This window comes from Panthera pardus, unplaced genomic scaffold (assembly GCF_024362965.1).
Source record: "Panthera pardus isolate Hobbes unplaced genomic scaffold, ASM2436296v1 HiC_scaffold_1, whole genome shotgun sequence".
In the NCBI taxonomy this organism is placed as follows: domain Eukaryota; kingdom Metazoa; phylum Chordata; class Mammalia; order Carnivora; family Felidae; genus Panthera; species Panthera pardus.
Window position 1 is genome coordinate 82,567,920 of NW_026526654.1, and position 25,889 is coordinate 82,593,808.

The window sequence follows — 25,889 nt, forward strand, 5'->3', positions numbered from 1 at the left end:
CCAAAAGTTCTCACACGCACCAGATAGAAATTTTGATGTCTGCTGGCTGAATAGACACATAATAACAGCGGTAATAGCATTAATGGGATCTAGACATTCTTAATAATGTCTACAATATTCCATTTCAGTTCGTGACTTGCTAGCAGATAAAAATCTATATTTCAATTCATTTATACTGTATGTTTCTCTCACATTTTGTCTTTTTCTTTTTTTTTTTTTCAATTCAGGCTGCTCTTGTCCAAGAATGTACATCGTAAGGTACCTAACGTAATTTTTTTTTAAATTTTTTTTTTTAACGTTTATTTATTTTTGAGACAGAGAGAGACAGAGCATGAATGGGGGAGGGTCAGAGAGAGGGAGACACAGAATCCGAAACAGGCCCCGGGCTCTGAGCTGTCAGCACAGGGGCCCGATGCGGGGCTCGAACTCACGGACCGCGAGATTGTGATCCGAGCCGAAGTCGGCGCTCAACCGACTGAGCCACCCAGGCGCCCCAGTACCTAACGTGATTTAACAGTCCTATCATCTGCACAGAAAATTCCACAGGGTGAGATCTGCATTTCACAAAAATGAAGTTTTCTTTTTATCTCATAAGCACCCACTTAAGAATGTCTTCTGACCATCTGAACAGTATTTCACTAGTCCAGCATCTCCCCGGCTTGAAAATACACATTTCTGCATCTCGAGACCTCCAAAACACTGTCTGGACCTTGGCCTTTTGGGTTAGCTCTCTCTGGGTCTCCACCTCACGGGGAGGCAGGACAGGAGAGCGGCAGAACAGGAAGCCTTCGCGGAAACCAGAAAGAGGCTGATGGAGTACTGACAGCTCTGGAACCCTTAACCAAGGTTATTTCCCACCACAGATATATTACTATCCGTACTCCACTCCCCTCACCTTTCTTCCTTACCCCCCCCCCCTCCAGCTTTCCTTTGACTTAATATATTTCTCTCCCATTTTTTCCCCTTCTAGTTTGGATACCATCCAACCCTGTCTGGATATAGTGGGATTAAGTTAATATGTCTACATTCTGAGAAAGTATCTTAAGCAAAATGTTAAATTATGCATACTCTTATATTTGTACATTAATATAATGACTCTGATCCCCATCACTATGGGTGATTTATTCCACTTTCTATGACCTAGTCTTATGGTCAGTTGTACGAACTTATGAAACAACTAGTCAGAGGTAGAGGCAGCATCTATGGTTTGAGAAAAGTCTCCTCAGCCCTCACTTCTTTTTAACTTCTTATAACTTCTATACAAGACTAAAGGGATCAAGTAGGAGATCTTCATTAGTCATTATGAATCTGAAGGATGCTATGATCAGAAATATTATTATATTGGGGCACTGGGGTAGCTCAGTCGGTTAAGCATCTGACTCTTGATTTTAGCTTAGGTCGTGATCTCATAGTTCGTGAGTTCGAGTCTCACATGGGGCTCCCTGCTGACGGTGCGAAGCCTGCTTGAGAGTCTTTCTCTCTCTCTCTCTCAAAATAAATAAGTAAACTTAAAAAATAATTGTTATATCTTTTAGAAAATCCAAACTGATAATATAATCTAGAATTTCACTAACAGGAGAGCCACTAGCTACAAGTGGCTATTTAAAGTCATTAAAATTAAATACAATTTAGAAGTCAGCTCTTCAGTTACACTAGCCATATTACAACGGCTCAGGAGCACAGACATTGAACATTCCATCATCACAGGAAGTTCTACTGGACGGCCATGTTCTAGGGACACATGAGGATCCTATTACAAACCTACAAATAAGAAAATGCCTTTCTTGGCAACAATAATTAGGATTTTTAATTTTAGAAAAAAAAATGTTACCCTTTTTCATCACAGTAGTGAATTTTGTCTCCAGTTCCTGAGCCAACTGGACACCTACGCCATAAAACGAGTGATTTCCAACTGTCGTCCGTGGAATCTCTTAGGGTTGGTACAGCAAGACTGGACAGGGAAGGGGAAAGGCACAGATGGTTTGAGGCTCCCTGCAACCCTTTCCAACCAGCACCTCTGTTTCCAGGGAGTTGTATTTGTTTGTTTGTTTGTTTGTTTGTTTTTAAATGTTTATTTATTTTCAGAGAGTGAGGACACCTGTGTGCACACGCACACGAGCGGGAGGGATGCAGGGAGGGAGAGAGAGAATCCCAAACAGGCCCGGCACCCAGCACGGAGCCCAGTGCAGGGCTTGATCCCACAACCATCAGCACACGACCTGAGCTGAAACCAAGAGGTGGACATTCAACCGACTGAGCCACCCAGGTGCCCTCGAGGAATTGTATTTAAATATTAGTTTGCAACTCAAAGAAAGCTCCCGAGAAACAGTATATGCTCACTCTGGAATCTGAGCTGCTCTCACTTACAGTATAACACGGACGAGGCGCTGGAGAGAAGCGTGATCCACCATATCACTGGAGACAGGCCTAACATCTGGTAGATCGTTTCCAGTATAAAGTCATGTTTTCCAGCCTCAAGTTGGCCTTTATGCAGCCCTGCAATTCTCCCTTCACTTCTTACGGACTCATACTGTATTGCTCTAGGTAACCATTATATGCCTTTCTGCTTTATGAAACCCAATTCCATCGTGTTTAATCTTTGTAAAAACCCTACTTTTTAATGACCTCAGACCCATCAAGCTACCTAATGTGAATTCCCTGGAGTTCTTTCCTCCTGCCCAGTATTTCTCTGTACTCATCCTTTACCCCTTTCTTTCTCTCTTCTCCACTTGTGTTTGACGTCATTCTTTCCCGTTTCTTCCAGGAAGCGCTCCATCTATCACCCCCACTTATTTTTATCTTCAATGGCTTCTTCATCACTGGATCCTCCCTCTTGGATCATAAACATTCTTATCTGTGTTTTTTAAAAAGCAGGGGAGGGGGCGCCTGGGTGGCTCAGTCGGTTGAGCATCCGACTTTGGCTCAGGTCATGATCTCACAGTCTGTGAGTTCGAGCCCCGCGTCGGGTTCTGTGCTGATGACTCAGAGCCTGGAACCTGCTTCCGATTCTGTGTCTCCCTCTCTCTCTGCCCCTCCCCTGCTCACGCTCTGTCTGTCTCTGTCTCAAAAATAAATTAAAAAAAAACATTAAAAAAAGAAAAAGAAAAAAGTGGGGGAGGTATGAAACCAAATACAAAACAACTTTCTCTGTTCCTCTACTGAGTCCTTTCTTTTAAAAAAAAAAAAAGTGTATGTATTTATTTGGAGAGAGAGAGAGAGACAATGTGAGTGGGGGAGGGACAGAGAGAGAGGGAGAGACAGAATCCCAAGCAGGCTCCCCACTGTCAGTGCAGAGCCCGAGACACGGGGCTCGAACTCACCAATCGTGAGATCATGACCCGAGCAGAAATTAAGAGTCAGACGCTTAACTGACGGAGCCATCCAGGTACCCCGAGTCCCTTCTTTTTCCTCCACTAAGCATCCTAACATTCACCTCTTTCCTCCATTCTCACCTGCCTTACCCCCTGATAACCCGATTCCTGCCTTCATACATCTTGTTCAAACTGACATCGAAGCTCCCAGTGAGCTCCTAATCATTAAGTCTGCATTTCCATTCTTCCTCATGTTGAGATGTCCCCCTCTGCAGCACAGACTGCATTGACTGACCAGGCGCTTTCGGTGAATTCTGTCCTCCCTGGCCTCTCCTGATGTTCCTCCCTCCTCGCTAACCACGCCTTCTCTGGTTGTGCTCCCTGCTCCTGATCCAGAGACAGGCCCTGCTCGTGTCACATCCCTCCTCTCATCTTGTCCTACTCGCGCTCACCAGTGAGGTCAGTCAAGGCTCCTCCCCTTAATGTCAGAATGTCAGCCCAGTATGTGTATAAATCCACCGGATGAGTTTCTGTGAATGCTTTTCTGGGACTTTGACATGACTCGAGACCCTCAGATTCCGGTCCTGAGCCCACAATTCTGAGAGTGGTACCCTCACCCCCCCCTTCCAGGCACTCCACCCTCGCAGGTGCTCTTGACCTGTCAGCTCTGACTCGTTCAGATTTGGCCCTTTCTTTCCCTCCCTACTGCTGACCCCTTACTTCAGGCTCCCACTAAGCCTCTCCTCCAAGCTCCTGCCTGTGATGGGAGCCAAAGAACCCATGGACTTCATGAAATGTATTCTTTCTCCCTGAAAGTGGAAGATATTATCAATCTGTGGCCCCTGTCCACTGCCTTAAGGAAGATATTGCAAGGATCTTTATGAACCTTCCCAGCAGACGGCCCCGTGCGTGTTATGGCAACGCAAGAAAGCGTGCACTGTTGGCAAAGTTCCTGTAAGAAGTCAAGATGATTCTAGGAGTTAGGCTCAGTTGCTGTTTACTACTTCTTCTCTGTCATCATCCCCAGTGGTGTTAGTGTCGTGATGGAAGGTCACCCCTGACCTGTCATTTCTGCTACAGCTGAAAGCAATAAAAGGTATGAAAACACCCTCCCCCACACTTCCCATCTCTCATAGCCCAATAATCTGAGATGTGTGGCATCAGGCAGAGCGCAGGGGTGCGAGCGGGACTTCCAAGAACCTCACAGCCCTACATTTTACAGATAAAAAGCAGGCCAGCAAAACCTCCGAGCTGCTGTTTGTTAGTGTTCTGAAATTTCGATCTCCCATGGCAGGGTAAAAATAACAAAAGTAAGGTCTGGCCAGAAGGAAAGCAACTCTAATTTTGGCAGAGCTGAGGTCGCTCATCCCTGGTCTCCCCTATCCAAATGACTTGGCTCACAAATATCATAGTGATTGTTCTCAAATACAGTTCTTTTTTTTTTTTTTTAACGTTTATTTATTTTCTTGAGACAGAGAGAGAGCATGAACGGGGGAGGGTCAGAGAGACAGGGAGACACGGAATCTGAAACAGGCTCCAGGCTCGGAGCTGTCAGCATGGAGCCTGACGCAGGGCTCAAACTCATGGACCGTGAGATCATGACCTGAGCCGAAGTCGGACGCTTAACCGACTGAGCCACCCAGGTGCCCCCAAATACACTTCTGATTATTCACCACTTCAGAATCATAAATGGCTGCATAATTTTAACAGAAGAAAGCCACAGGATCCTAGCTCCTGAGAGCCAAAAGTGGGCAATTTATTTAATTCGATCTCTTCCAAGTTTATAACAAAAATCGAAGTCCAGTGAGGTTAACTGACCTTCCTCAGAACTGTCCTATTACCGTAAATGCTGATTTTGATGCATATCTTGCACACAAGTATGGCATATTTCTTATCTTGACCCCTTCCCACAGTCCAAGGATCCTTTCTTCATTAAATATCTTGAATAAGCTAGAACACGCTAGACTATGGCACTTAGAAACCTCTTGAGGGACAATATGATTTCCAACAGTTCTGTCCACATAGCTGAGTCTAGGTGGATAAATTAGATGTTACTTAAGCAATAAAGAAAATGTTTTCACTTACAGGCAATGCTGCATAGTACTCAGAAGAACCATGTTCTCCTTTGTAAATGAGTGTGAAGGAAGCAAAGAAAGAAGAAAAAAGAACTGAGTGGGAAGAATCTGGAAAATTAACAGCAAGAGTCAGTGAACACGATTCTATTTTTTCCTTATAAAGAATATTTTAAATTACATAATTACAGATTCCAGGGAAATAGGTATTTAAATCCATCAGTGACATGTGTTTGACTTCCTCATTTGCAGAGAAAATCAGAAGCTTATTTTGGTTTTTGTTCTCACTCTTCTCTTTTCCCCGCCCACCTAAATCGGATTGAGATATTTGACAAAGTAAGACCCTAGTACAATGGAAATTAGACTCTAGCGAAACGAGAGGCTGCGTGAAGCTCTTTACACACTGCAAAATCCAATGTTCCCACTTTTTCCTACAGACATTAGAAAGGCACAGAAATAAAATCAGATCCAACTCCCAGTTTCTATTTTGAGCACAGGTTTTAAATGCCATCGGCTTAGATTAATGTGCTATGAATTAGTCACCTTGCATAAATATGTTTCATTTAAAGGAAACCCAAATGAATGTGTTTCCTTAAATGATAACATGCTAAGGGCATGGCAGAACCCTTTTAGATAAAGAAAACAAAACAAGACTTTCCTTGCCTGTATTTTATAAATTTCCAAACAGCGTGAAGCTTAAAGCCCAAAAGAGATACCCATGAAAATCTACCGATCGGCTTCTAGAACTGCCACCTTTAATGTTGCATAAATGATAAATGTTTCATCTTAATGTTCAGAGAGGTATTCACCGTACATGACAGAGGGGATTATAAAAATTTAGAAATGAAATAGACATCATCTCCCTGACTTATATGTTATCATTACCACTTTCCCATGCCAGACACAGTTAATCCATCAGGGCCATTTTTCCAAATGAGCTTTTAAATCCTTCTCAACATAGAACTTTATGCACACGGCCAATGAATGGAAATGGTCATTGAACCATTATCGTTATTAATATGCAAGGCCCTTTTCTGAGCACTTTGCCTTTCATCCATTCCATTTAATATTCCCAATCCTATGGTGGTTGTTTACACTTATTTCTATCTATTCTTATTTTACAATGGGAAAACAGAGGCCCTGAGAGATTAAGTAACTGGCCCCAAGTCACGGAGCTAGTGAATGGTGGAGACGGGACACAAACCCAAGCAGCCTACTTCCTTCACCACTATGCTATCTGGTGTCTTCAGAAATGAAAGCCAATGCAGGGGGGAGATGAGATTTTAACCTTCTTTTATGGAAAAAAAGTAAAGTAAAGTAAATAGTGCAATAAGCCTTCATAGTTCCATCATCCAGCTTCAAGGAATATGAACAATTTACCTATCTTTTTTTAGCTTTTTTCGGAGGTTTTTTTTTTTTTGCCAGATTATTTCATAGCAAAGCCAGAACACTGTCATAACCTAAAATGTGGAATAATGAGATCTGAAGATACAATGCAGTGGTGCTGAGACAGGCGGCGGGGGGGTGGGGGGCAGGGGAGGGGATAAAGGGCGTGAGGACTTTCCTTACCCTTACCCCCAACTCAGGAGGGTTAGGTGTTCCCCCTTTTATATGCCTCCTCCCCACCCACCACCCACCCACCAAACGCTATGCAGTCTTCAGCCATGGTCACACTCTCAGTTCCCTATGTGGATTTATTTTCACACTCCTGTCTCTCTGCTGGATTCTAACTTTGCTAGAATAAGATCATGGTGTCTCAGTCACAAGAGCTGCAGTGCTGAGCTCTGGGCTTATCCCACAACAGACGCTGAAAGAGGGCTGGTTTGGGGAAGGGAAAGTGGACAATCTGACAGTCACAAAACCAGACAGCCAAGAAAAATGGGGCAGCTCAACTAGACATGATAAAAATATCATCCCCGAAATTTCAGTTTACGTTTCTTACAACGAAAAATGGTCAACTTTTTAAAAAACAAAATGGGATACATTCACGCTCTAATCCGATCTCCAGGTGGACCTGATAATTATTTGAGTGTTTTGAAAAGGAAGTACAAAGATGTCAATAAGGCTTAATCTCAAATAGGCAAGAGCTTCTCTGAAATCTGACCTCACAGGTCCCTTTCAGCTCCTTTCTCCATGAATAAAAAATGACTCCCTCCTTGCCAATGGAACATGAAATAGATTAATGACTGTTTTAGTAGGAGTTATTAATAATACTTCTTGGCAACTCTGAACTTATTTTGAATTCATGTCAGATACAGAAAATCAGAAGTGTTATTTATGTAAATGTAGTTTATGGTATTCATGAGCATAAATGCTGAAGTTAACATTACAAAAAGCTTTCCTATTAACCCTTAGTTTCATTGATTAATCTTCCAAAAAGGCTAGTGATTTTCCAGTTTAGAATATTATCTCCAGAACCCAAATCCTATTTGATAATTAAAAGAACATCTACTGACTTAAGTACTTCAATAAAAAATAAACGCTAAAACGTAATGAAAATATCTAACCTCTCCAATTAAGATATTTAATTTTGAAGACTCTTAAATTCTCCCATGAAAAGCCTCAATGGTAGGGTTTTATGCCAATTCTTTTAAAGTGCCTAATTATATGCAAGGAGATATATAGGTTATTAGAGATCTATGAAACTATTAAGTCAGTCTACATGATGATTTATCTCTGAATATAATTATACATTAAATGACCTATTATCTTTTCTACTCTTTGAGTTGTACAGATTATCCATAAGTACGCCATGGTCCATAGAAGTAACATTTTAGAGATTCCAGAAAACTATGAAACCCACACTGATGAAGAACTTCGCCAACTGTCAAAACCCATGAAAGTCTTAATGAAGTGAAAATAAGTTCCCAGTACAAGATACTTCTGAAAGCTGCTCAGGTTCCTCTAAGGGATCTCTCTTGCTCCATACTCTTACATAAGAGAAAATGATAGAGAATTTTCACTGGGAAAGAATTTCTCTTGACACTGTACTATTGTCAAGGCCATGTTAGGTATAACACGAAGGATACTAAAATTATCAAAGACCTAGCTGCTATCCTCAGGGAGCTGACAATCCGTAGGGGAGACAGGACATAGAAACAAGTAAGTACCACCAGCCGGTGTGTGATAATCCACAGAAGTGATCCAAGCAAGGGGCCACGGGAGTTCTCAGGAGAAAAGATGGTTTCTGGTTCACAGATGAAGGAAGACTTTTGAGAGGAAGTGGTATTTGAATTACGCCTGAAAAACTTACAGAGAAACTTGGTTGGGAGTAGGGGGAGAGCATTATGCGGATGAATGGTTTACACCAACACCACAAAGGAAAGCACAAAACCCTCAGAGAAAAAAGTGAACGATTCTGGTTGGCCAGCTGAGGGTGCACACGAGGGGATGGTGTGTGGGATCTGCCAGAGCAGATCATGGAGGACCTAGAACGTCCAGGAAGGAACTGTAGCAAGCGCAGGGGCACCATGGAGCAATCATAACAGGGGGGGAAGGGAAAATGATCTAGGACCACATGCGCTAAGGATTACAGAGTGACGACGCAGCGGGAATGGCTTAGGTGAGAGGTGCTACAGATTTAAAGTAAGGTGAGCAGACGAAAGAGGATGGAGTACATGAGAGAGTGAGAATGGACCAGATGTGACCACTGAATAGAAAGGACGACAAAAAGAAGGTGAGAGGAAATGCTGATCCCGAAATTTCCAGCCTCAGTAGCCCGATCACAGATATCATTAACAGAGTGACCGTGAGAGAAGGTACCGGTCTGGAAACGATAATAAAAGATTCATTTGGGGGAAATGTTCAGTTTGAGGCAATTTGGGTCGGCCTGTTGGAGGTGTTCGGCGTTGTGTGAAATGTGGGTCAGTGGTTCCAGAGAGAGGTTGAGGCGGCAGATCAGAGTCGGCAGAGTGTTCAAAGTGCTAAGAGCTGATAGTATGGATAAGATGAACACGGGGAAGCCTAAAGAATTGGCAGAGGGGTGCCTGGGTGACAGCTCAGGTCATGATCTCACAGTTTGTGAGTCTGAGCCCCGCATCGGGCTCTGCGCTGATGGTGCGAAGCCTGCTTGGGATTTTCTCTCTCCTTCCCTCTCTCTCTGCCCCTCCCCTGCTCTCTCTTGCTCTCTCAAAAATAAATAAACTTAAAAAAAAAAAAAAACAATTGGAAGAGATGCCTCGTGAGAACAACTTTGGGGAGCTCAAGCACATAAGGCCTCGGGGTACGGAACACAGATGACTCTACGAGGAACTAACTGGCAGGCACATGAGGAGATATGCCAGATATCGCAACCCCTCAAATTCAGGGGGTTTTCTCGATGCACCAATAGCTCTCCTACAAAAGATCTCCCAGAGCCCATCTCCGCCTCCCAAAATACAACCCCTCTGAGAAACTCCCCGATCACCCCAATCAGAAATTAACCCTCCACCCCAAGCCAGGAACAATCACCCAACTTTGTATCATTTTGAAGGCTGTAGGCACATATACGCTTGTGTCGTGATCATTTATACAATGCCAGCCTCTCTGTCCACCTCGCCAGCTGTATTCCTACTTCCCCAAACGCTACTACCTCTCTGCCCCAGGGAAAGAAACAAGAAGAAAGCCCTCATTTTTCTTTTTTTACTTTTTAAGTTCTTTGTCTCGTGAGCTCTGGTCTTCGCTCACCCCATGGAGAACATGTGGCAGATTCGAATGGAGACGACGTGGGAGGGAAACCATAAGGGGCCACTGCAAATACCACCATCTACATCATATTCTTTTTAGATAGAGATTTTCTTCTTTCTTGAGCACTCAACACGTTAGGTGCTACTCAGAATACACAATGAGATAAGATCCTCTACAGAAATTATTCTATCTTTCGGTGATACGAACTATTTTCATTAATGGTTAATTCATGAAATCCTCAAGTTTCCCTACTCCCCTCCATACCCTCCAAAAGTTTAACTTTAAATTGTACCTATCCACTGGGAAAATCAAGTCTACAGCTAATTGCTGATAGATCTGACAACTAGATACAGTTTAGGCTCTAATACATTACCAGCACTAAATTCCACGGTAATTTTTCTTCTCTAAGATTTTTTTTTTTGGTTTGGTCTCTGAAAACTATTAAAAAAAAATTATGAGCTACACACTGGGTCAGACCTGCTCAAATATATGATTTAAAGTTTAAGCTTAAGTTAGGGAATTACTTTGTCTCTCTTCAGTTTAAATCTTTAAAAAAGCCGTGAGTTGCTAACTAGGGTAATTTGGTATTTTATTTGAGGTTCTAAAGGTACCAGCCTCACAATCTTCACGTGATGAACCTATAAAGGAGTGAAGGGGGCTGGGAGGGCTGTCACCTGCAATACAATGAATGTCAAGGTTCTGTACCAGTCCACAGGAACTGAGTGACTAGTTGGCAATTACAGGGAGGCAGCCTGAACCCACACAGAGCACTGCCTCGTGACGAGAGCTATCCCGTCTCAAAGGCAGCTTCTTCACAAGATGGAATGTTCTCTATCATTCAGTGTTTACACAGGGGCTGGCTGACAACCCAGGAAGTGGGGGAAAGGTGAGTTCAGTCTACAGGGTCCCTCCAGGCCACTCTGACTCTAACTTGCTTCACGAACAGGAAGAAAAGACTTTAAATCATGAGTGGTTCTTCACCTTATGTGGCAACTTTAAGGACTACATAGAAGAAGAACACTGGCCCAGGAGCCAGAATGAGTCACTTTGATCTCAGTTTGCTAGCTTTAAAATGAGGGGGTGGACTGGGTCCCAAGATACCCTGATTTCAGGGTCTCTTCAAAGGGCTTCATGATAGAAGTAATATGATCTAAGTACATACAGGCATAATTCATTTCTCTGTGTCTGCTCCATTTGTCAAAACTTTGTGGAAAAGATTAAAAGACACGGAAGGGCCCTTGACTTAGTGCCCAGTGGGTCTGAAGACACGGTAAAGAACCAGAGCCCAGGGTGGAGAGTAGATTCCACACCCAACAGCCGAGACCCAGGTCCAGGGGAGCCCAGGGGTCTCTCCTCTCCACTCTCATTGTCACCTGCCCCTCAGGACCCTTTAGAAAAGCTGCAGGGAGAGCGAGCTGTAGCTAAGCCAAAGTCATCCAGGAAACACTAAGTTCATAATGAATCACTGTAAAGTGTCCTAAATATAGCATGCTTCGGTCATCGTGGACACTGTTCGGACTGTTTATAGGCACATGAGTATCTAAAAATATGAGCTGCGCACTTTCAAACAGTTCCTTATTAGAGTCATGTTTCAGATTTTGAGACATCTACTGTGCCATAATATAATTCCTAATTACTGTGGTATTCCTAAATGCAATTCTATGTGAATGTACTGTTTGAAGAAAGACCAATGTTCCAAGAAGGAAAAAGGAACCAGCTCTGATATGCTAGCTGTTTCCATGAGCTAAACCAACAAAGCTTTGCTCCTGTGGTTTGATCTAAGGACTTTTGGCTCTTTTGAGTGCCTCATATTTTACTTAATCCTTGTCATCAAAGCATCATCCCTCCACTAAAGAACAGAAACAAAATTTTTGACATTACATCTAACAACAAGTATTAGCAGGTGGTTAATGGCACTCAGATATCAATTCAAATAAGTGAGAAATTTTTCTGTGGTTTATTGGTGAAGTATAAATTTTACACATGGTTAGGTGGCAAATCAATTCTAATGCTGCTTTTTTAAAAACTGGAAAAGAATTCTAAATGCATATCTATTATGTATTAATAACTAATGCATTACATATTCATAATTATGTGTTAATAATTAATTTATTATTTTACTATGAAGTCTTTAAAGTAGGAGTTATTTTCCTTGGCACATAATGGCTCTTGCCTCCCTGGGTGCTCAGGGTGTCCCTCTCTAGCATCCGTTCAAGCAGATGTGAGAAGAAATGACGTAAGCACACCTGGAATTATTCTGTCCACACCTATCAGCTCTCCTTTAGCAAAAACTGCTACCATGGGAACGAAGCTCAATCATCCCGAGACGATTCTTATTTTTTAAAGAAACCAAGGCCTTAACTACTTCCTCGGAAAGATATATACCGAAAAATACTTTTTTTTTTTTTTATAATTACTCACTCATGCTGCTTCCTCTAAAAGAGAAACATGCCACCAGGGATTTTACTACTAAAAAAGATGACAAATAGTTGCTCCTATACTTAAAAATCTTCAGATTGTCAATACGCACACACGTGGGAAAATATGAGTTACACATTTGCAAAGAGCTCTTTCAGATTTTGAGAATCTGGTGAAATCCCTAATGACAAGTGTATTCCTGTGTGAAAGCAGTTCTGAGATACAGCACCTTTAGCAAACCAAGTGAGCAAAAAACCTCTCAGAAACTGCTTACAAACACATCAAGATAAAGGAAAAGGTAATGCATTATTTTTAGGAATAACTAGGTAGACCAAAATTTAGAACTTTGCAGGTATGAATGTGCCACGCATCATCTCTGTGAACCCAAGAAAGGATAGAGAAAGAGCAAGCTCGGAGAAAAGAAATTTAGAAAATAATATAAATCAATCTTGTTCTCCACCTCTCCCCTCCCATATACCCCGTCTTGTCCTCTGTTTCTTTCTCTTGCTACTTACTTCAGCACGATTCAACTACTGTAATCCCTCCCGAACAGCACTCCACATGAAAACCTCTAAGACTTCCCTGGTCCTCTGGCCAGTTCTTGCTAACCAATGTCCGAGATGTCATGGTTTCAGATCTAATAACAATGACTTTGAAGTTGACAGGCTGAGACGGGCTTTGGTCATCAAAGGCTCAGGTCAGTGGGGCGGCCTCCAGGTCTCCTTTAGAACGGTGGCTGTTTGTGACTTGCTCTGAGACTATTAATTCATACTTTAAAACACAGCTTCCAACATCAGTCTCGGGAGCCAGGCCTAGAGTAGCATCACTCAGCCAATGGGGACCTTTCTGGGCAGAACTGAAGAAGCTCAGCTCTACTTTTCTATTTTTCACACTGTTTAGGTAACTTTGAGAAATCCAGCCAAGTGCTCCACCAAAATGAAGCCATGACAGGTAATCCCAGGTGACTAAAAGGATTCTCACCACTAATATCTAATACATAATATGCTTCATGATAGCACAACATGGGAACACCTGTGTTGGATCTTTCTTTGACTTCTTACATAGAATCCATGAGCAAAGGGCTCCTGGAATCAGTACCTGGTTAAGTCATTTTCTAGATTTAAGTCTTTTTCTGGCACTCTAATTCCTCATAATTGAAAAAAATGATAGTGCCAAACAGGCCTTTTTTCCTTCAGTAGATCATTTTCTAAAGTCCTAACAATGGTAGATTAAGGAAGTAAATAATATAATATAATATAATATAATATAATATAATATAATATAATAGGAAGTCAAATCAAGTCTTTCAAACGCAAAGAAATGAAGCCGTTATACCCATATGCCCATATTGAAGAAATGCCCATATTGAAGAAATGAAGATATGGCCATTCACCTGCCCCGGTGTGGTCCTAGGGGCGTGTCCCACAGGGAACAACGCAGCCGGCCCCGCCCACCCGCCCCGCCCACTTACGGTTGGCCAGTCTGCTCTGCTCCGGCTGCGCGCTGTCCGCGGACTGGGTGCTGGAGACCGAGGACACGCTGGAGCTCCGCACGAAGCCAAACGCCGCCAGCTTGGCTGCTGGGAGACGTGAGTATCCAGGAGGACGAAGTCCAGATTTTGGTAGATTGGATTTTGCAGCATTTGAACCGGAGGCTTTCTTTAAATCTGCTATAACGAACCCAAACCAAACAAACAAACGAAAAAAATCAGTTGACAACGAGACAGAGGAATACACAGACTATGAATAGTAATCTAACTCTATCATAAACTGAACACAATTGATGTTGTACAGTGCGGTTCAGCATAGTCACAAATACGTCTTTATGAGAAAAGCTCCTCGCTGTGGGCTGGGAGCTTCAGAGAACTTACACAGGAGGAGAGGCAGCAGGCAGATGAGAAAAGAATAGACAACTAGCCCTATTATACGGCCATAAATAAAGGTAGACAGTGCTTAGGACGCTGAACGGAATGAACTTGTACTGTTGCAAGCTACCCTAGAATTGCGAAAGTGACATACACCTTAGAGTCTGACATGCAATGGGTAAAGAGCCCTTGTGGTAAATATTCATCAGTAATTATAAACACTTGGTGAGAAACCAGAGAAGCATGTACAAAAGAGTTGTTTGCTAGCATTCCGTTCATTGTAGGAATGAGGTGAGCATAAACTGGGGAACTGGCCAGGTTGAAATCCAGTCTGTATGATTTACGGGCTGTGTAACCTTGGGCACTTGACCCAACACTTCAGAACCAATGGAAGGGACTGGTGGTGATAAAACTGGCCTCAAAGATATATTACAAATATTACTGCTTGTAAGAGAACTTGATGGATGCTCTAGTTAACACTACTAGGCTTTTTTTATTCTTTTTCCACGATGTGTTTTTATGTTAAACTAAAATTCGAAAATTAAACTAAGCTTAAAATTAGTTCCCAAATATGTGCAAAGCCGGCTAATTTTGAAATAATACAACATCATGTTATAAATTTACCATCTCAGCATGATGATGTCTGAATCAGGCTCTGTTCATAGCCGCTGCAATGATCATCTCCACACTAAAAGAGCCTTTCAATACCAGATAGAACCAGAATGTTATCACACACAAATGCCCTTTAATAGTCCTTAAAAGGAAAAAGGGGCGGGGCGCATGGGTGGCTCAGTCGGTTGAGCATCCAACTTCAGCTCAGGTCATGATCTCGCGGTCCATGAGTTCGAGCCCCGCGTCGGGCCCTGTGCTGACAGCTCGGAGCCTGGAGCCTGTTTCAGATTCTGTATCTCCCCCTCTCTCTCTGGCCCTCCCCTGTTCATGCTCTGTCTCTCTCTGTCTCAAAAATAAACGTTAAAAGAAAAAAAGATTAAAAATAAATAAATAAAAAAATAATAATAATAAAAAGGAAAAAGGGGCAAGTGTCCTAATATTCTATATAAATTTCTAGTCAAGCCATTTAGGAACTTTCAGCTGCAGCCATATGCAGACCGTTCAGCAGTGTTCCTCACTCTTTATTATCTACTAAAAGATTAACCAGGTTGCAAACTAATAATAAAAGAAGCCATTTATTTTTTTTAACGACATCTAAAAATCAATGAAGAATCTACATTAGAAACAGATCTATGTGTGGAAATCTTTTTTTTTTCAATATATGAAATTTATTGTCAAATTGGTTTCCATACAACACCCAGTGCTCATCCCAAAAGGTGCCCTCCTCAATACCCATCACCCACCCTTCCCTCCCTCTCACTCCCCATCAACCCTCAGTTTGTTCTCAGTTTTTAAGAGTCTCTTATGCTTTGGCTCTCTCCCACTCTAACCTCTTTTTTTTTTTTTTTCCCCTTCCCCTCCTCCATGGGTTTCTGTTAAGTTTCTCGGGATCCTATGTGTGGAAATCTTTAGAGAACCAACAGATGCCATGGTGGACCACTGGTGTCTCTTCCTCTACCGGGAGCTCTCCCTAAGAGTGAGTCTGTAGTCAGTTGCACATCCATGTGAAAACAGAATACGCACAACTCTGGTTTCTTGATTTCTGGGTCAGGAGGAGGAGGAGGAGGAGGAGGAGGAGGAGGAGGAGGAGGAGGAAAAATTGGGTGAGTGCAGAGAGCTGGGGCTGCAGTATTCCTGATTCAGTTCTGTCCTAATGCTTGGGGGAAAAACGTTCAACTATGATGAGAAATAATCACTGCTTAATAAGTAATAATGGCCCTTCTGTATCAGCAATTAAATGCCATGTCAACACCTCCAACTGTTCTCCTATCCTTTTGCGTACTTTTAGGTGATATCCCCAGAACAATGAAAGTATCCCCATGTATCAGATGCCATCTTCACAGTAAGTTTATGCCAACTCAATTTTGAACAGTGCCTGTAAAACAGTAAAAGAGTTGCTAAAAAATCAGATGCAATTTCAACAGTAAGTATACACTAAACCCACTACATTTGGATACTAGTTTTGGTTATATATAACCTCTTTCCCAGCCCAGTTAATCAATAACTGACCTAAGGTTACATCAAATCACATGAGAAGAACGTGGACTAATTTTTTTCCCAAGAAAACAAACCCATATTTGGGAATGAAGGAAAGTTCAAAATTTCTAACAGAGAACCTTGGCACGTAGTAAACATTCATTTAATATTTAAGAATGAAAACATAGTTTCTTAAATCATTATGTAAGGCAATAAAGGCATGGGAAATGCTCAAGGAGGAATTTGTTCTACCCTACCCTTACCCATATTCAATGATTGTTCGTGCCGTTGGAAGAAAGGTAGCGGCAGAACGTGTAGAGAGAGGACTCAACAACGCAGGGACCCAAGTACACACGAAGTAAGGCTCTAAGTGACTTCCAGGCTTTCACTTTCCCTTAGTCCAGTCCAGCTCTCCCTTCCAATAAAGGCACATGGGGTGTGTGTGTGTGTGTGTGTGTGTGTGTGTGTGTGTGTGTAGGCTACTTGTCGGAGTATGTCTTGCCCCAACTCTCAGTATACATAATTTTTCTAAATTTTATATAATCTATACATCAAGCTACTATCCAACGGTCTCTCTTTCTACCAGATAAATCTCACAAATAGTTTACATACCTCTGGGGTTTGGAAGAGCAGGTCTTATTGTTCTTGAGAAACCACCAGTGTCTAGCACGGTGGTTTTGACGTTATTATTCAATCAAGTTTAGCTGAAGTTTGCAGTAATCAAGCTTGCACACATTAATGCAGCCTGTGTGTGAGCTGACCTGCACTGGTCTCTGCATGAGAATTAGGCTGGGCTGGGGCTCAAAACTCAGTCTTCTAAACAAGCACCTCAGCGATCCTCATTCAGTAGTGCCTGGACCACACTTTGAAAAGGTCAACAGAAGATGACATGCCCACTTGCCCTGTGAAAGGTGCTCTTGTGCATTACATTCAGCTGCTCTGAGTGAATGTGCCTTAGGTTAATCTTAGTTTCTCAAAAAAGGAATTTAATTAGAAAAATGTGCACTCCTTACTATTTTTCAAGTGCAGCATGTCAGGGGAATATGTTTTTGCAATTATTCAGTGTCCTTGGGCTATTTAAGAATATTGACAGAAATAACCTATCAAGGTGCATAATAAGCCCTCGGTAAACAAATGATAACAATTAATGTTAAATAAAACTGAGCACACATAAGAGAGACCTCTTCCACAATGGTGGCACAAGCTCCCTGGACACTTTCTCCAGTGAAACAACCATTATTAGTAAAAATTATTTTATTTTTTATTAAAAAAATGTTAATGTTTATTTTTTGAGAGACAGGGTGCGAGTGGGGGAGGGGCAGAGAGAGAGAGAGAGAGAGAGAGAGAGAGCGCCTGATGCGGGGGTCGAACCCGTGAATCATGAGATCATGACCTGAGCCAAAGTGGGATGCTTCACCGACTTAGCCACTCAGGTGCCCCAGTAAAAATTATTTTTAAAAAACAACAATCACTTGCAGTTTCCAGAAATTGTTCCAAAGGCATACAGTGAATAAAGAAACATTTACATATGGAAATCTACTAAATCCAGTAAAAATAGATTGGATGGCACTTGAGCCTAATGCACTCCTTTCCTCCTCTGCAACCCTGTCCATCTCAGCATGATGACAGCTCTCATGTGGGTGGCTGTGGCCAAGGCAACAGGTTTCCTCTCCCCCTGGCAAGAGGTACCACATCTCACCGGGAGAGGCAGGCTACCACCATTTCTCACCCTTATCCCTCCCCTAGGTCCATGTTGCAGAGGCTAAATTACATGCAAGCAAGAGGCTAAGAGGTCAGAGGACCCTTCACCCAGTCCCAAGTAAAAAGGCAGAGGCACTACCCCAGGCACAAAAGGCCAAAAATCACTGTTGTCCTGGCTTACTTGTAGGCTAGAGGTTCAATATCAGGAGACGTAAAGGGAGAAGACCAGAAGCTACTGCCCCCCCCCCCACCCCTGCCTAGCACCCATTTGTAAATCAGGAGTGCCACTCCTAGAGGGACAGACCACTGTCCCTACCACACCCCCCAGCAGAGTCATGACTAAGAGATTTGCCCAATGGTAGAGATTGGCCATAAGAATGAATATCACTGAAGCACTCTGCAATGCTCACATTAAAAAAGAATGATGGGGCTTCTAGGTGGTTTAATCAGTTGAGTGTCTGACTCTTGGTATCAGCTCAGGTCATGATCTCATGGTTTGTGAGGTTCTGCACTGTCAGCGCAGAGCCTGCTTGGGATTCTCTCTCTCTCTCTCTCTCTCTCTCTCTCTCTCTTTCTCAAAATATATAAACTTTAAAAAAAAGAAGAAAGATGTCGCAGCAACAAAGTAAATCTAAATGGACTAAATGGACTAAAAGTCCATCTAAAGACATTGAAAAAAGATAAGCAAACGAAGTCTGAGCAGAAGGAAGGAAATAATAAATACTAGGATGGTAATAAATATAACAAAATGGAAAAATAAAAGAGAAAGTCAACAAAATCAAAAGTTGGTTTTTAGAAAGATCAACAAAGTCGACAAACCTTTAATTACACTGACCAAGGAAAAAACAGAGAAGACTCAATTTGTAAAATTAAGAATGAAAGAGGGGACATCACTGCTAATCTTGCAAAAATAAAAAGAATTATAAGGGAATATTATGAACAACTATATCTCAACAAATCAGACAACCTAGTGAAAGGAACAAATTCCAGAAAAACACAAAGGAAAAAAAAATAGAAAATCTCAATATACTTACAACAAAGAAATTGAATTAGTAATCCAAAAACTTCCCACAAAGAAAAGCCCAGCACAAATGTCTTTGAGAGAGAATTCTATCAAGCATTTAAATAAGAATTAACACCAGTTCTTCACAAATTATTCCAGAGAAACAGAAAGAGAGAGGGAGAGAGAGAGAGGACACTTCTACACTCATTCTATAGGTCAGCGTTACCTTGATAACAAAACCAGACAAAAACATCATGAGAAAAGAAAATAATTTCTTCCATATGCAAAATTCTCACCAAATAAATAGCTAACTAAAACCAGCTACATATAAAAAGTATTACATACTGTAACCAAGTGCGATTGATTTATCCCAGGAATGGAAGATTGGGTTAACATGGAAATCAATGTATAGTACCACAGGAAGAAAAACGACATGGCCTTCTCAATAGATGCAGAAAAATCTCTTGACCAATAACAAGATCATCTCATGATAAAACACCTAACAAACCAGAAACAATAGAAAGATGTCCTCAACCTGATGAGTGGATGAAAACAAAATGCATAGCTAACACCATACTCATGGAAAAAGACTAAATGCTTCTCCCATAGATCAAGAACTAGGCCAAGATGTCTGCTTTCACCACTTCTACTCAATATTTTACGGAAGGTTCTAGCCAGGGCAATTGGACAAGAAAATTAAAAGCCACGCAGGTTGGGAACAAGAAGCAAATCTTTCTCGTTTTGTAGATCACACAATCTTGTATGTAGAAAATCCTGTGAAATTTCTGAAAACGATTAGAATAAACGAGTTCAATGTATAAAAGTCAATTGTATTTCTTATATACTTGCAATAAATAATCCAAAAGTGAAATTAATAAAGTTTCATTTACAACATCAACAAGATAAAATATTTAGGACTGTCAGATTCCCCTTTTTTATGTTTAACTGCGAAGAGTTATCAGGTTTCAAAACCCACGCCCCTCTTATACTCCCTGCCCCCTTGCACCCCACATCCGGGAAAGCTGATAGGAAAGCCCAGGGCTGCCCCCTGAGGCCAAAGAGTGAAACTACACAAGCCCCCATCCACTTCCAAGGGCACTCTCCCCCCCTGCCCCAACCCCTGACAATACGATAGGCTGAGCCAGGATCCTTCCCTCGCTCATTCAAGTCATTTCACACCTGCGGGAGAGGCCAGCACTGCTCTCCCCAGACACCTCAATTAGTAAGTAAGAAACTCCCTCGTAAACTGCTTTGCGTCTGGCATCGTCAGTCTTGACACCTAAACCAAATCTGGGGTGGGGTCCACCCTGTCTCTTCAGGGTGACCACAACAACAGGTGGCGTGACCAGGATGCGGAGACGGAGACCACCATCACGGGGGGCCTTTCTTCGTGGTTTGCTTGCAAGCTGGCTCTGCTGCCTAACAGAAAACATGCCCTTGGAGTTGCTGCTGGCTGGCTAGCTCGTGCTTTGAGGTATGCTGCTCTGTTCCGCGTTAGAGAGTCCTGCGGAGCCTCTGTCAGGGACTAACCTGACCCCAGGGGGAAGTTGCAATAATTACCTGGTTTTTTGGAGACAGGAATATGTGACTGGGGCGGGGTCCTTGGCATGGCCTTGGGACATGTATCTTAGCCTGGACCTCTCTGCACGTCTTACAGCGGAGTCGTAACTGACGCCAGACTCGGGGAAAAGACCACCTTGTGCTGCATACAGGTCCACTGGGTGATCACTCATGAGAAAAGCAGTCATTAGGGGTAAAAAACAAAAAAGAGAAAAAGCCATTATGTGAAGTGCTGAGGTCAGCACTCCTAACAGCAAATGGCTCAGCAGGACTCTGTTGCTGCTGCTGCCGCCTATGCCTCTGTTGCAACAAAAATCCTGATTCTCAGGGTTATAGAGAAAAATACCCATGGCATCTCTTCAGTATAGTGAAAGGGGTTAATTCGAATCCTCTTTAAGCCTGGGGTCCTTAAATCCTACAAAGTAACCCCAGCCATGGGGGAGGCCTCCAACCCTGATGATACTGATGTGAAGCTCTCTGGAGGAAATCTAGAAATACAGGCGGAGAAGAGAGAATCCTTAGTAAAAACAAAGGGGAAAGAAAAGAATAGGGTGGTGGGGGAAGGAAGAAGAGAAGAAGTCCAGATTTGGCAGAATAAACAAAAAACGGAAACAGAGGGCTACAGCTGGACCCAAATGGAAATCCAAAATTTACTAAAAGAATTTATCCACCAAAAGATACAAGGGCACTGACTTTCGCACCTTGACAACATAGCTTCTGAATTAATCTTAACATCTCCTTAAATGTACCAACTGGCAAAACTTTGTGCCTCTAATCAATACTGGGGCTCAAACTACAGCTCTACCTGGGGATCTCCTTAAATTTAAAAAATGTATCCCCTATAACATTGTATCATCTTAAGGGAATTACTGAACAAGACATGAAGGAAACTCAGATATGCTTCACCCTAACCATAAGAATTACCATCTTGCCCAAATTCCCCAGCGTCAGAGCACCCACTGCCCTACGCTATCCCACAGCGGGCATGAACGCTCTATGACTGATACGTTTGAAGAGAGGTAAGTTTTTGACCCATAAAAACTTGGCTTGACAAAATGGGACGCTGCAGGCCATCCCTACAGTTAAGGCAGTGATATGACTTGGTGTACATTAAAGCGAGGCCCGCAAGAATTGAAACCCTTCCTACAGGACCACTGCCGTTCATTTAACAAGCCAATCTGGCCCATTCTTGGCCCCTCAGTCACTGTTTTCCTTCACTTCTGAAGAGACACAGCAGATCTTCATGCAGCGGCTACCCATGGGCTAGCTCAACAGCCTAGCCACCACACAATCTCTGCAGGCTAGATCTCGACTGGATCCAACCTTTCTCTGGGAGCGTAGGTGCACACACATTACAGTGATAACATCTCCCTTTGAGGACACTCATCTGACACACTCATTCAGAACATATAAATACAAACAGGCTCACTGAAAAGGGATAGGCTACTGTCTTACACACAGCTCAAGGCCCTGCCACTTTAATTAAATTCCTAAAAATTATTTGGTAAACTGGGGGGTACTCCATCCCTGAGACTGTCAAGAAACAGCTAGTGATGTTGTCAGCATCCAAAAAATGAAAAGAAGCCCAGGATCTTTTAGACTCTTTTGGGTTCAGGAGGCAAAATATTCTTCATCTGCAAATTTTACTTAAGCACATTTATGCTGTTACTTGCAAACTGGCTCACCTTCGGTGGGATCCCCTCCAATAAAAGGTTCTAGGGGCGCCTGGGTGGCTCAGTCGGTTAAGCGTCCGACTTCAGCTCAGGTCAGGATCTCGCGGTCCGTGAGTTCGAGCCCCGCGTCAGGCTCCGGGCTGACGGCTCAGAGCCTGGAGCCTGATTCTATGTCTCCCTCTCTCTGCCCCTCCCCTGTTCATGCTCTGTCTCTCTCTGTCTCAAACATAAATAAACGTTAAAAAAAAAAATTTAAAAAAAAAGGCTCTAGAATCTGCTCAAATAGCAATCAACACACACTTTCATTAGTGCCCTTGGAGATGCTCTCACTGTGGAGCTTTAGCAACCTCCTCTCATGCCTTCTGGAGTCCCTAGACGACCAATAATGGCTATAAGTTGCTCATGGGATTCCGTGTAAGAAACTGCCCTCATCGGTCCTGCAAGACACCATATTAGAGTGGCACTTGCTAGGTACATACTGTCTCCCCTAAAAAGTAAAGCTCTCATCTGCCCTGAACATGTGGCCCTCCACACCAAGGTCCCCGATATGCCTTAGGTTATAGAAGTAGAAGCTCACAAACTCAGCAGAGGTAGCTTGGCCTTCTTGCTACAGGGTGGAACCAAACCTGGGTCCTATGGCATAGCCCACCTGCAGAAGGGGGTGGCCTCCTTGTCCTCAGTCCCTTATCTGATGTCACAGTGTGAGAGGAGATCACTACTCCCCCAGACCCACTGGCTACCTGGGGAGCCCGCTAGGATCAACTGATGAACAGCAATGCGAAGTCTGTGCATTTTCCAGGTGGGAACATAACTGACACACACACGACTGAGCTTGTTAAGAGCTACTGCTTTTAATCCTTTAACCAAGATGTTCCTGAACAGGATACAACCCAACGGTCAGCACACTTAGACAAACCTCAGAGAGTCTTCGAACACAGGATGCTCTGGTCAAAGTCAGTCCCATGTGAACATTTGTATACTCTTGAGCCATTGCCATTGGCCTGGCTGTCTGGTCTAGCCAGTGGCAGCAACGGTTGCCCTTTTTAAGGTTAAAAAACCCTCTGAGAATCTTTCTGCACTACAGAGACCCAAAACATAAAATTAAGGTGACACGTGTTTCTGCACTTCCTACAGCCACAATACAAGCTCCCACTATGACAGTCCTTATCCACTTTTGGAGTTCTAAACATGACTAATAGTAAACAAGGCAATCATTTTGTTTCTCGGAAAACATAAAGCTGGGCGCTTGAACAAGGCATTCGATGGAACTTTCACCTTCCTTAATGGCCTCAGGCTGCAAGCCTCAGACGGCACTATAGTGGCTTACTCAACAAGTTCAAATTCAACTAACTATAGTACATTTTAATCATCAAACATCAGGGCTCTCCCTCTCTCCCCATCTAAGAAAGCTCAGAAGCAAGCCTGGTGTCCTCCCCTCGGTGCCTATGACAAAGTCAAACCACACAAGCACCTGCCTGAGTACAGACCACTCACCCTGCCTACTCCCTAACCACAAAAACTTCAAGTGAAGCTCCTTTCCTTGCTCTCTCTCAATCCATATGGACCTGCTTCGAAGGCCTGCTCTGCTCTCTCCAGAAACATGAAATATGTAGATAACCAAGCTTTTTACACACTCTTGAGGTATGTATGCGGCATCATCAATCCCCACTAGGAAAGAGAAGCAAATGAGGGCCTTCCATTTCATTGTCTAAGGTAGCTATGCAATCCCTTCATTGGCAAAGTTCCAATGACAGCTGACCCTTGAACGATAGAGGTTTGAACTGTGTGGAGCCACTTATACGTGTTTTCTAATAAATGCAGTACAGTACTGTAAAAGTATTTTCTCTTCCTTATGATTTTGTATAACATTTTTCTTGTCTCTAGCTTAACTTACCATAGGAATACAGTATATACTATGTATAACATACAAAATATGTGTTAATCAACTGTATGTTATCAATAAGGCTTCTGGCCAATAGTAAGACTTCGGGTTAACAGCTATCAGTAGTGAAATAGTTGGGGAGACAAAAGTCACACACAGATTTTCGACTGCACAGGGGGATCGGTGCTCTTAACCCCCACATTGTTCAAAGGTCAACTGTATGGCAGAACCAAAGTAGAGGGTTTTTGGGTTTTGCTTCGTATTAATTTTCCTTACACCAAAGTGCTTGAAAAGTATGAAATACACTGCCTCTAGACTATAAAGCTATTTCATGAAAAGCCCACTCTGTAATATTTCATTTTGCTTTACTATAAATCCAAATTACCTGCCTACTTTCCTAATCCTAAATGAGAATCTAAATAAATTTGGGGGTTCAGGTATATTTTCAAGGTAGCTACATCAGGAATAAATTTAATACGCAAAGTGTAAAACATATTTTCTGAAAACTACAAAACATTATCAAAAGAAATTAGAGAATACACAAAAAAGTAGAAAGCAATCATGGATTAGAACACTCAATGTTGTTAAGATGGTGCTACTCCCCACATTGATCTACAGATGTAGTGCAATCCCTATCAAAATCCTAGCTGGCTTCTTTTCAGAAACTGACAAGTTGATCCTAAAATTCAGATGGAAATTCAAAAAACACAGAATAGTGCAAATCTTGAGAACACAAACAAAAAGTCCCTGATCTTGAAAAAAAAAAAAGAAGATTCACACTTCCCATTTTCAAAACTCAGTACAAAGCTAGAATAATCAAGACTGTGCGGGACTAGCGTAAGGACAGACACAGCTTAAAAGAGAACTGAGTTCCCAGAAATAAACTCAACATGTGTGGTCAGCTGAATTTCGACAAAGCTGCCAAAACCATTCAATGGGGGGAAAGAAATCGTTTGTCGACCAAAGGTGCTGGGACAACTGGATACATATGTGTGTAAGAAGGATGTTAGACTACTACCTCTCGGCATATTAAAAACATTTCAAAAATGGATTAAAGACTTCAATGGAGATGCCAAAACTATAAAACTCTTAGAAGAAAACATAGCTATAAATCCTCATGATGCTAAAACTATAAAACTCATAGGGAAAAAAAACATAGCTATAAATCCCCATGACCTCAGATCAGGCAATAATTTCTTATATGTGACACAAAAATCATAAGCAACAAATGAAAAAACTGAGTTTCATTCAAGGTGAAAGCTTTCACAATTAAACCACAATGAGATAGCACCTCGTGCCTGTTAGAATGGCCACCATCAAAAAAGGTAAGAGAGAAATGCTGGTGTGGAAGGGGAGAGAAAGGAACCCTTGTGCACTGCCCCTGGGCTTGGAAATTCGTACAACAACAATGGGAGACAACACTGACAACCTTCAAAAAATTAAAATAACCCAGCAATTCCACTTCTAGGAATATATCCAAAGGCAAAGGACATAAAGAAGATATGTGCACCCCCATATTTATAGCAGCATTATTTACAATGGCCAAGACATGGAAACAAGGGTCTATCAATGGATGAATGGATAAAGAAGTTATTTTACATACACACACACACACACACACACACACGAATATCATTCAGCCATTAAAAATG

At 42.4% G+C, this 25,889-nt stretch overlaps 1 protein-coding gene across 2 annotated transcripts in view; it reads right to left on the reverse strand.

Moving 5' to 3' along the window:
* The window catches only part of MTUS2 (microtubule associated scaffold protein 2), a 371,219-nt gene that overhangs the window by 300,912 nt on the left and 44,418 nt on the right, over positions 1 to 25,889 (reverse strand). The window contains exon 3 of one of the 2 annotated variants that reach the window (XM_053900643.1): positions 13,938 to 14,132. In XM_053900643.1, the coding sequence (XP_053756618.1) occupies positions 13,938 to 14,132 (195 nt within the window). Of the gene's footprint in view, positions 1 to 13,937; positions 14,136 to 25,889 lie in introns of both variants that reach the window. The other variant, XM_053900642.1, reaches the window with a different exon arrangement.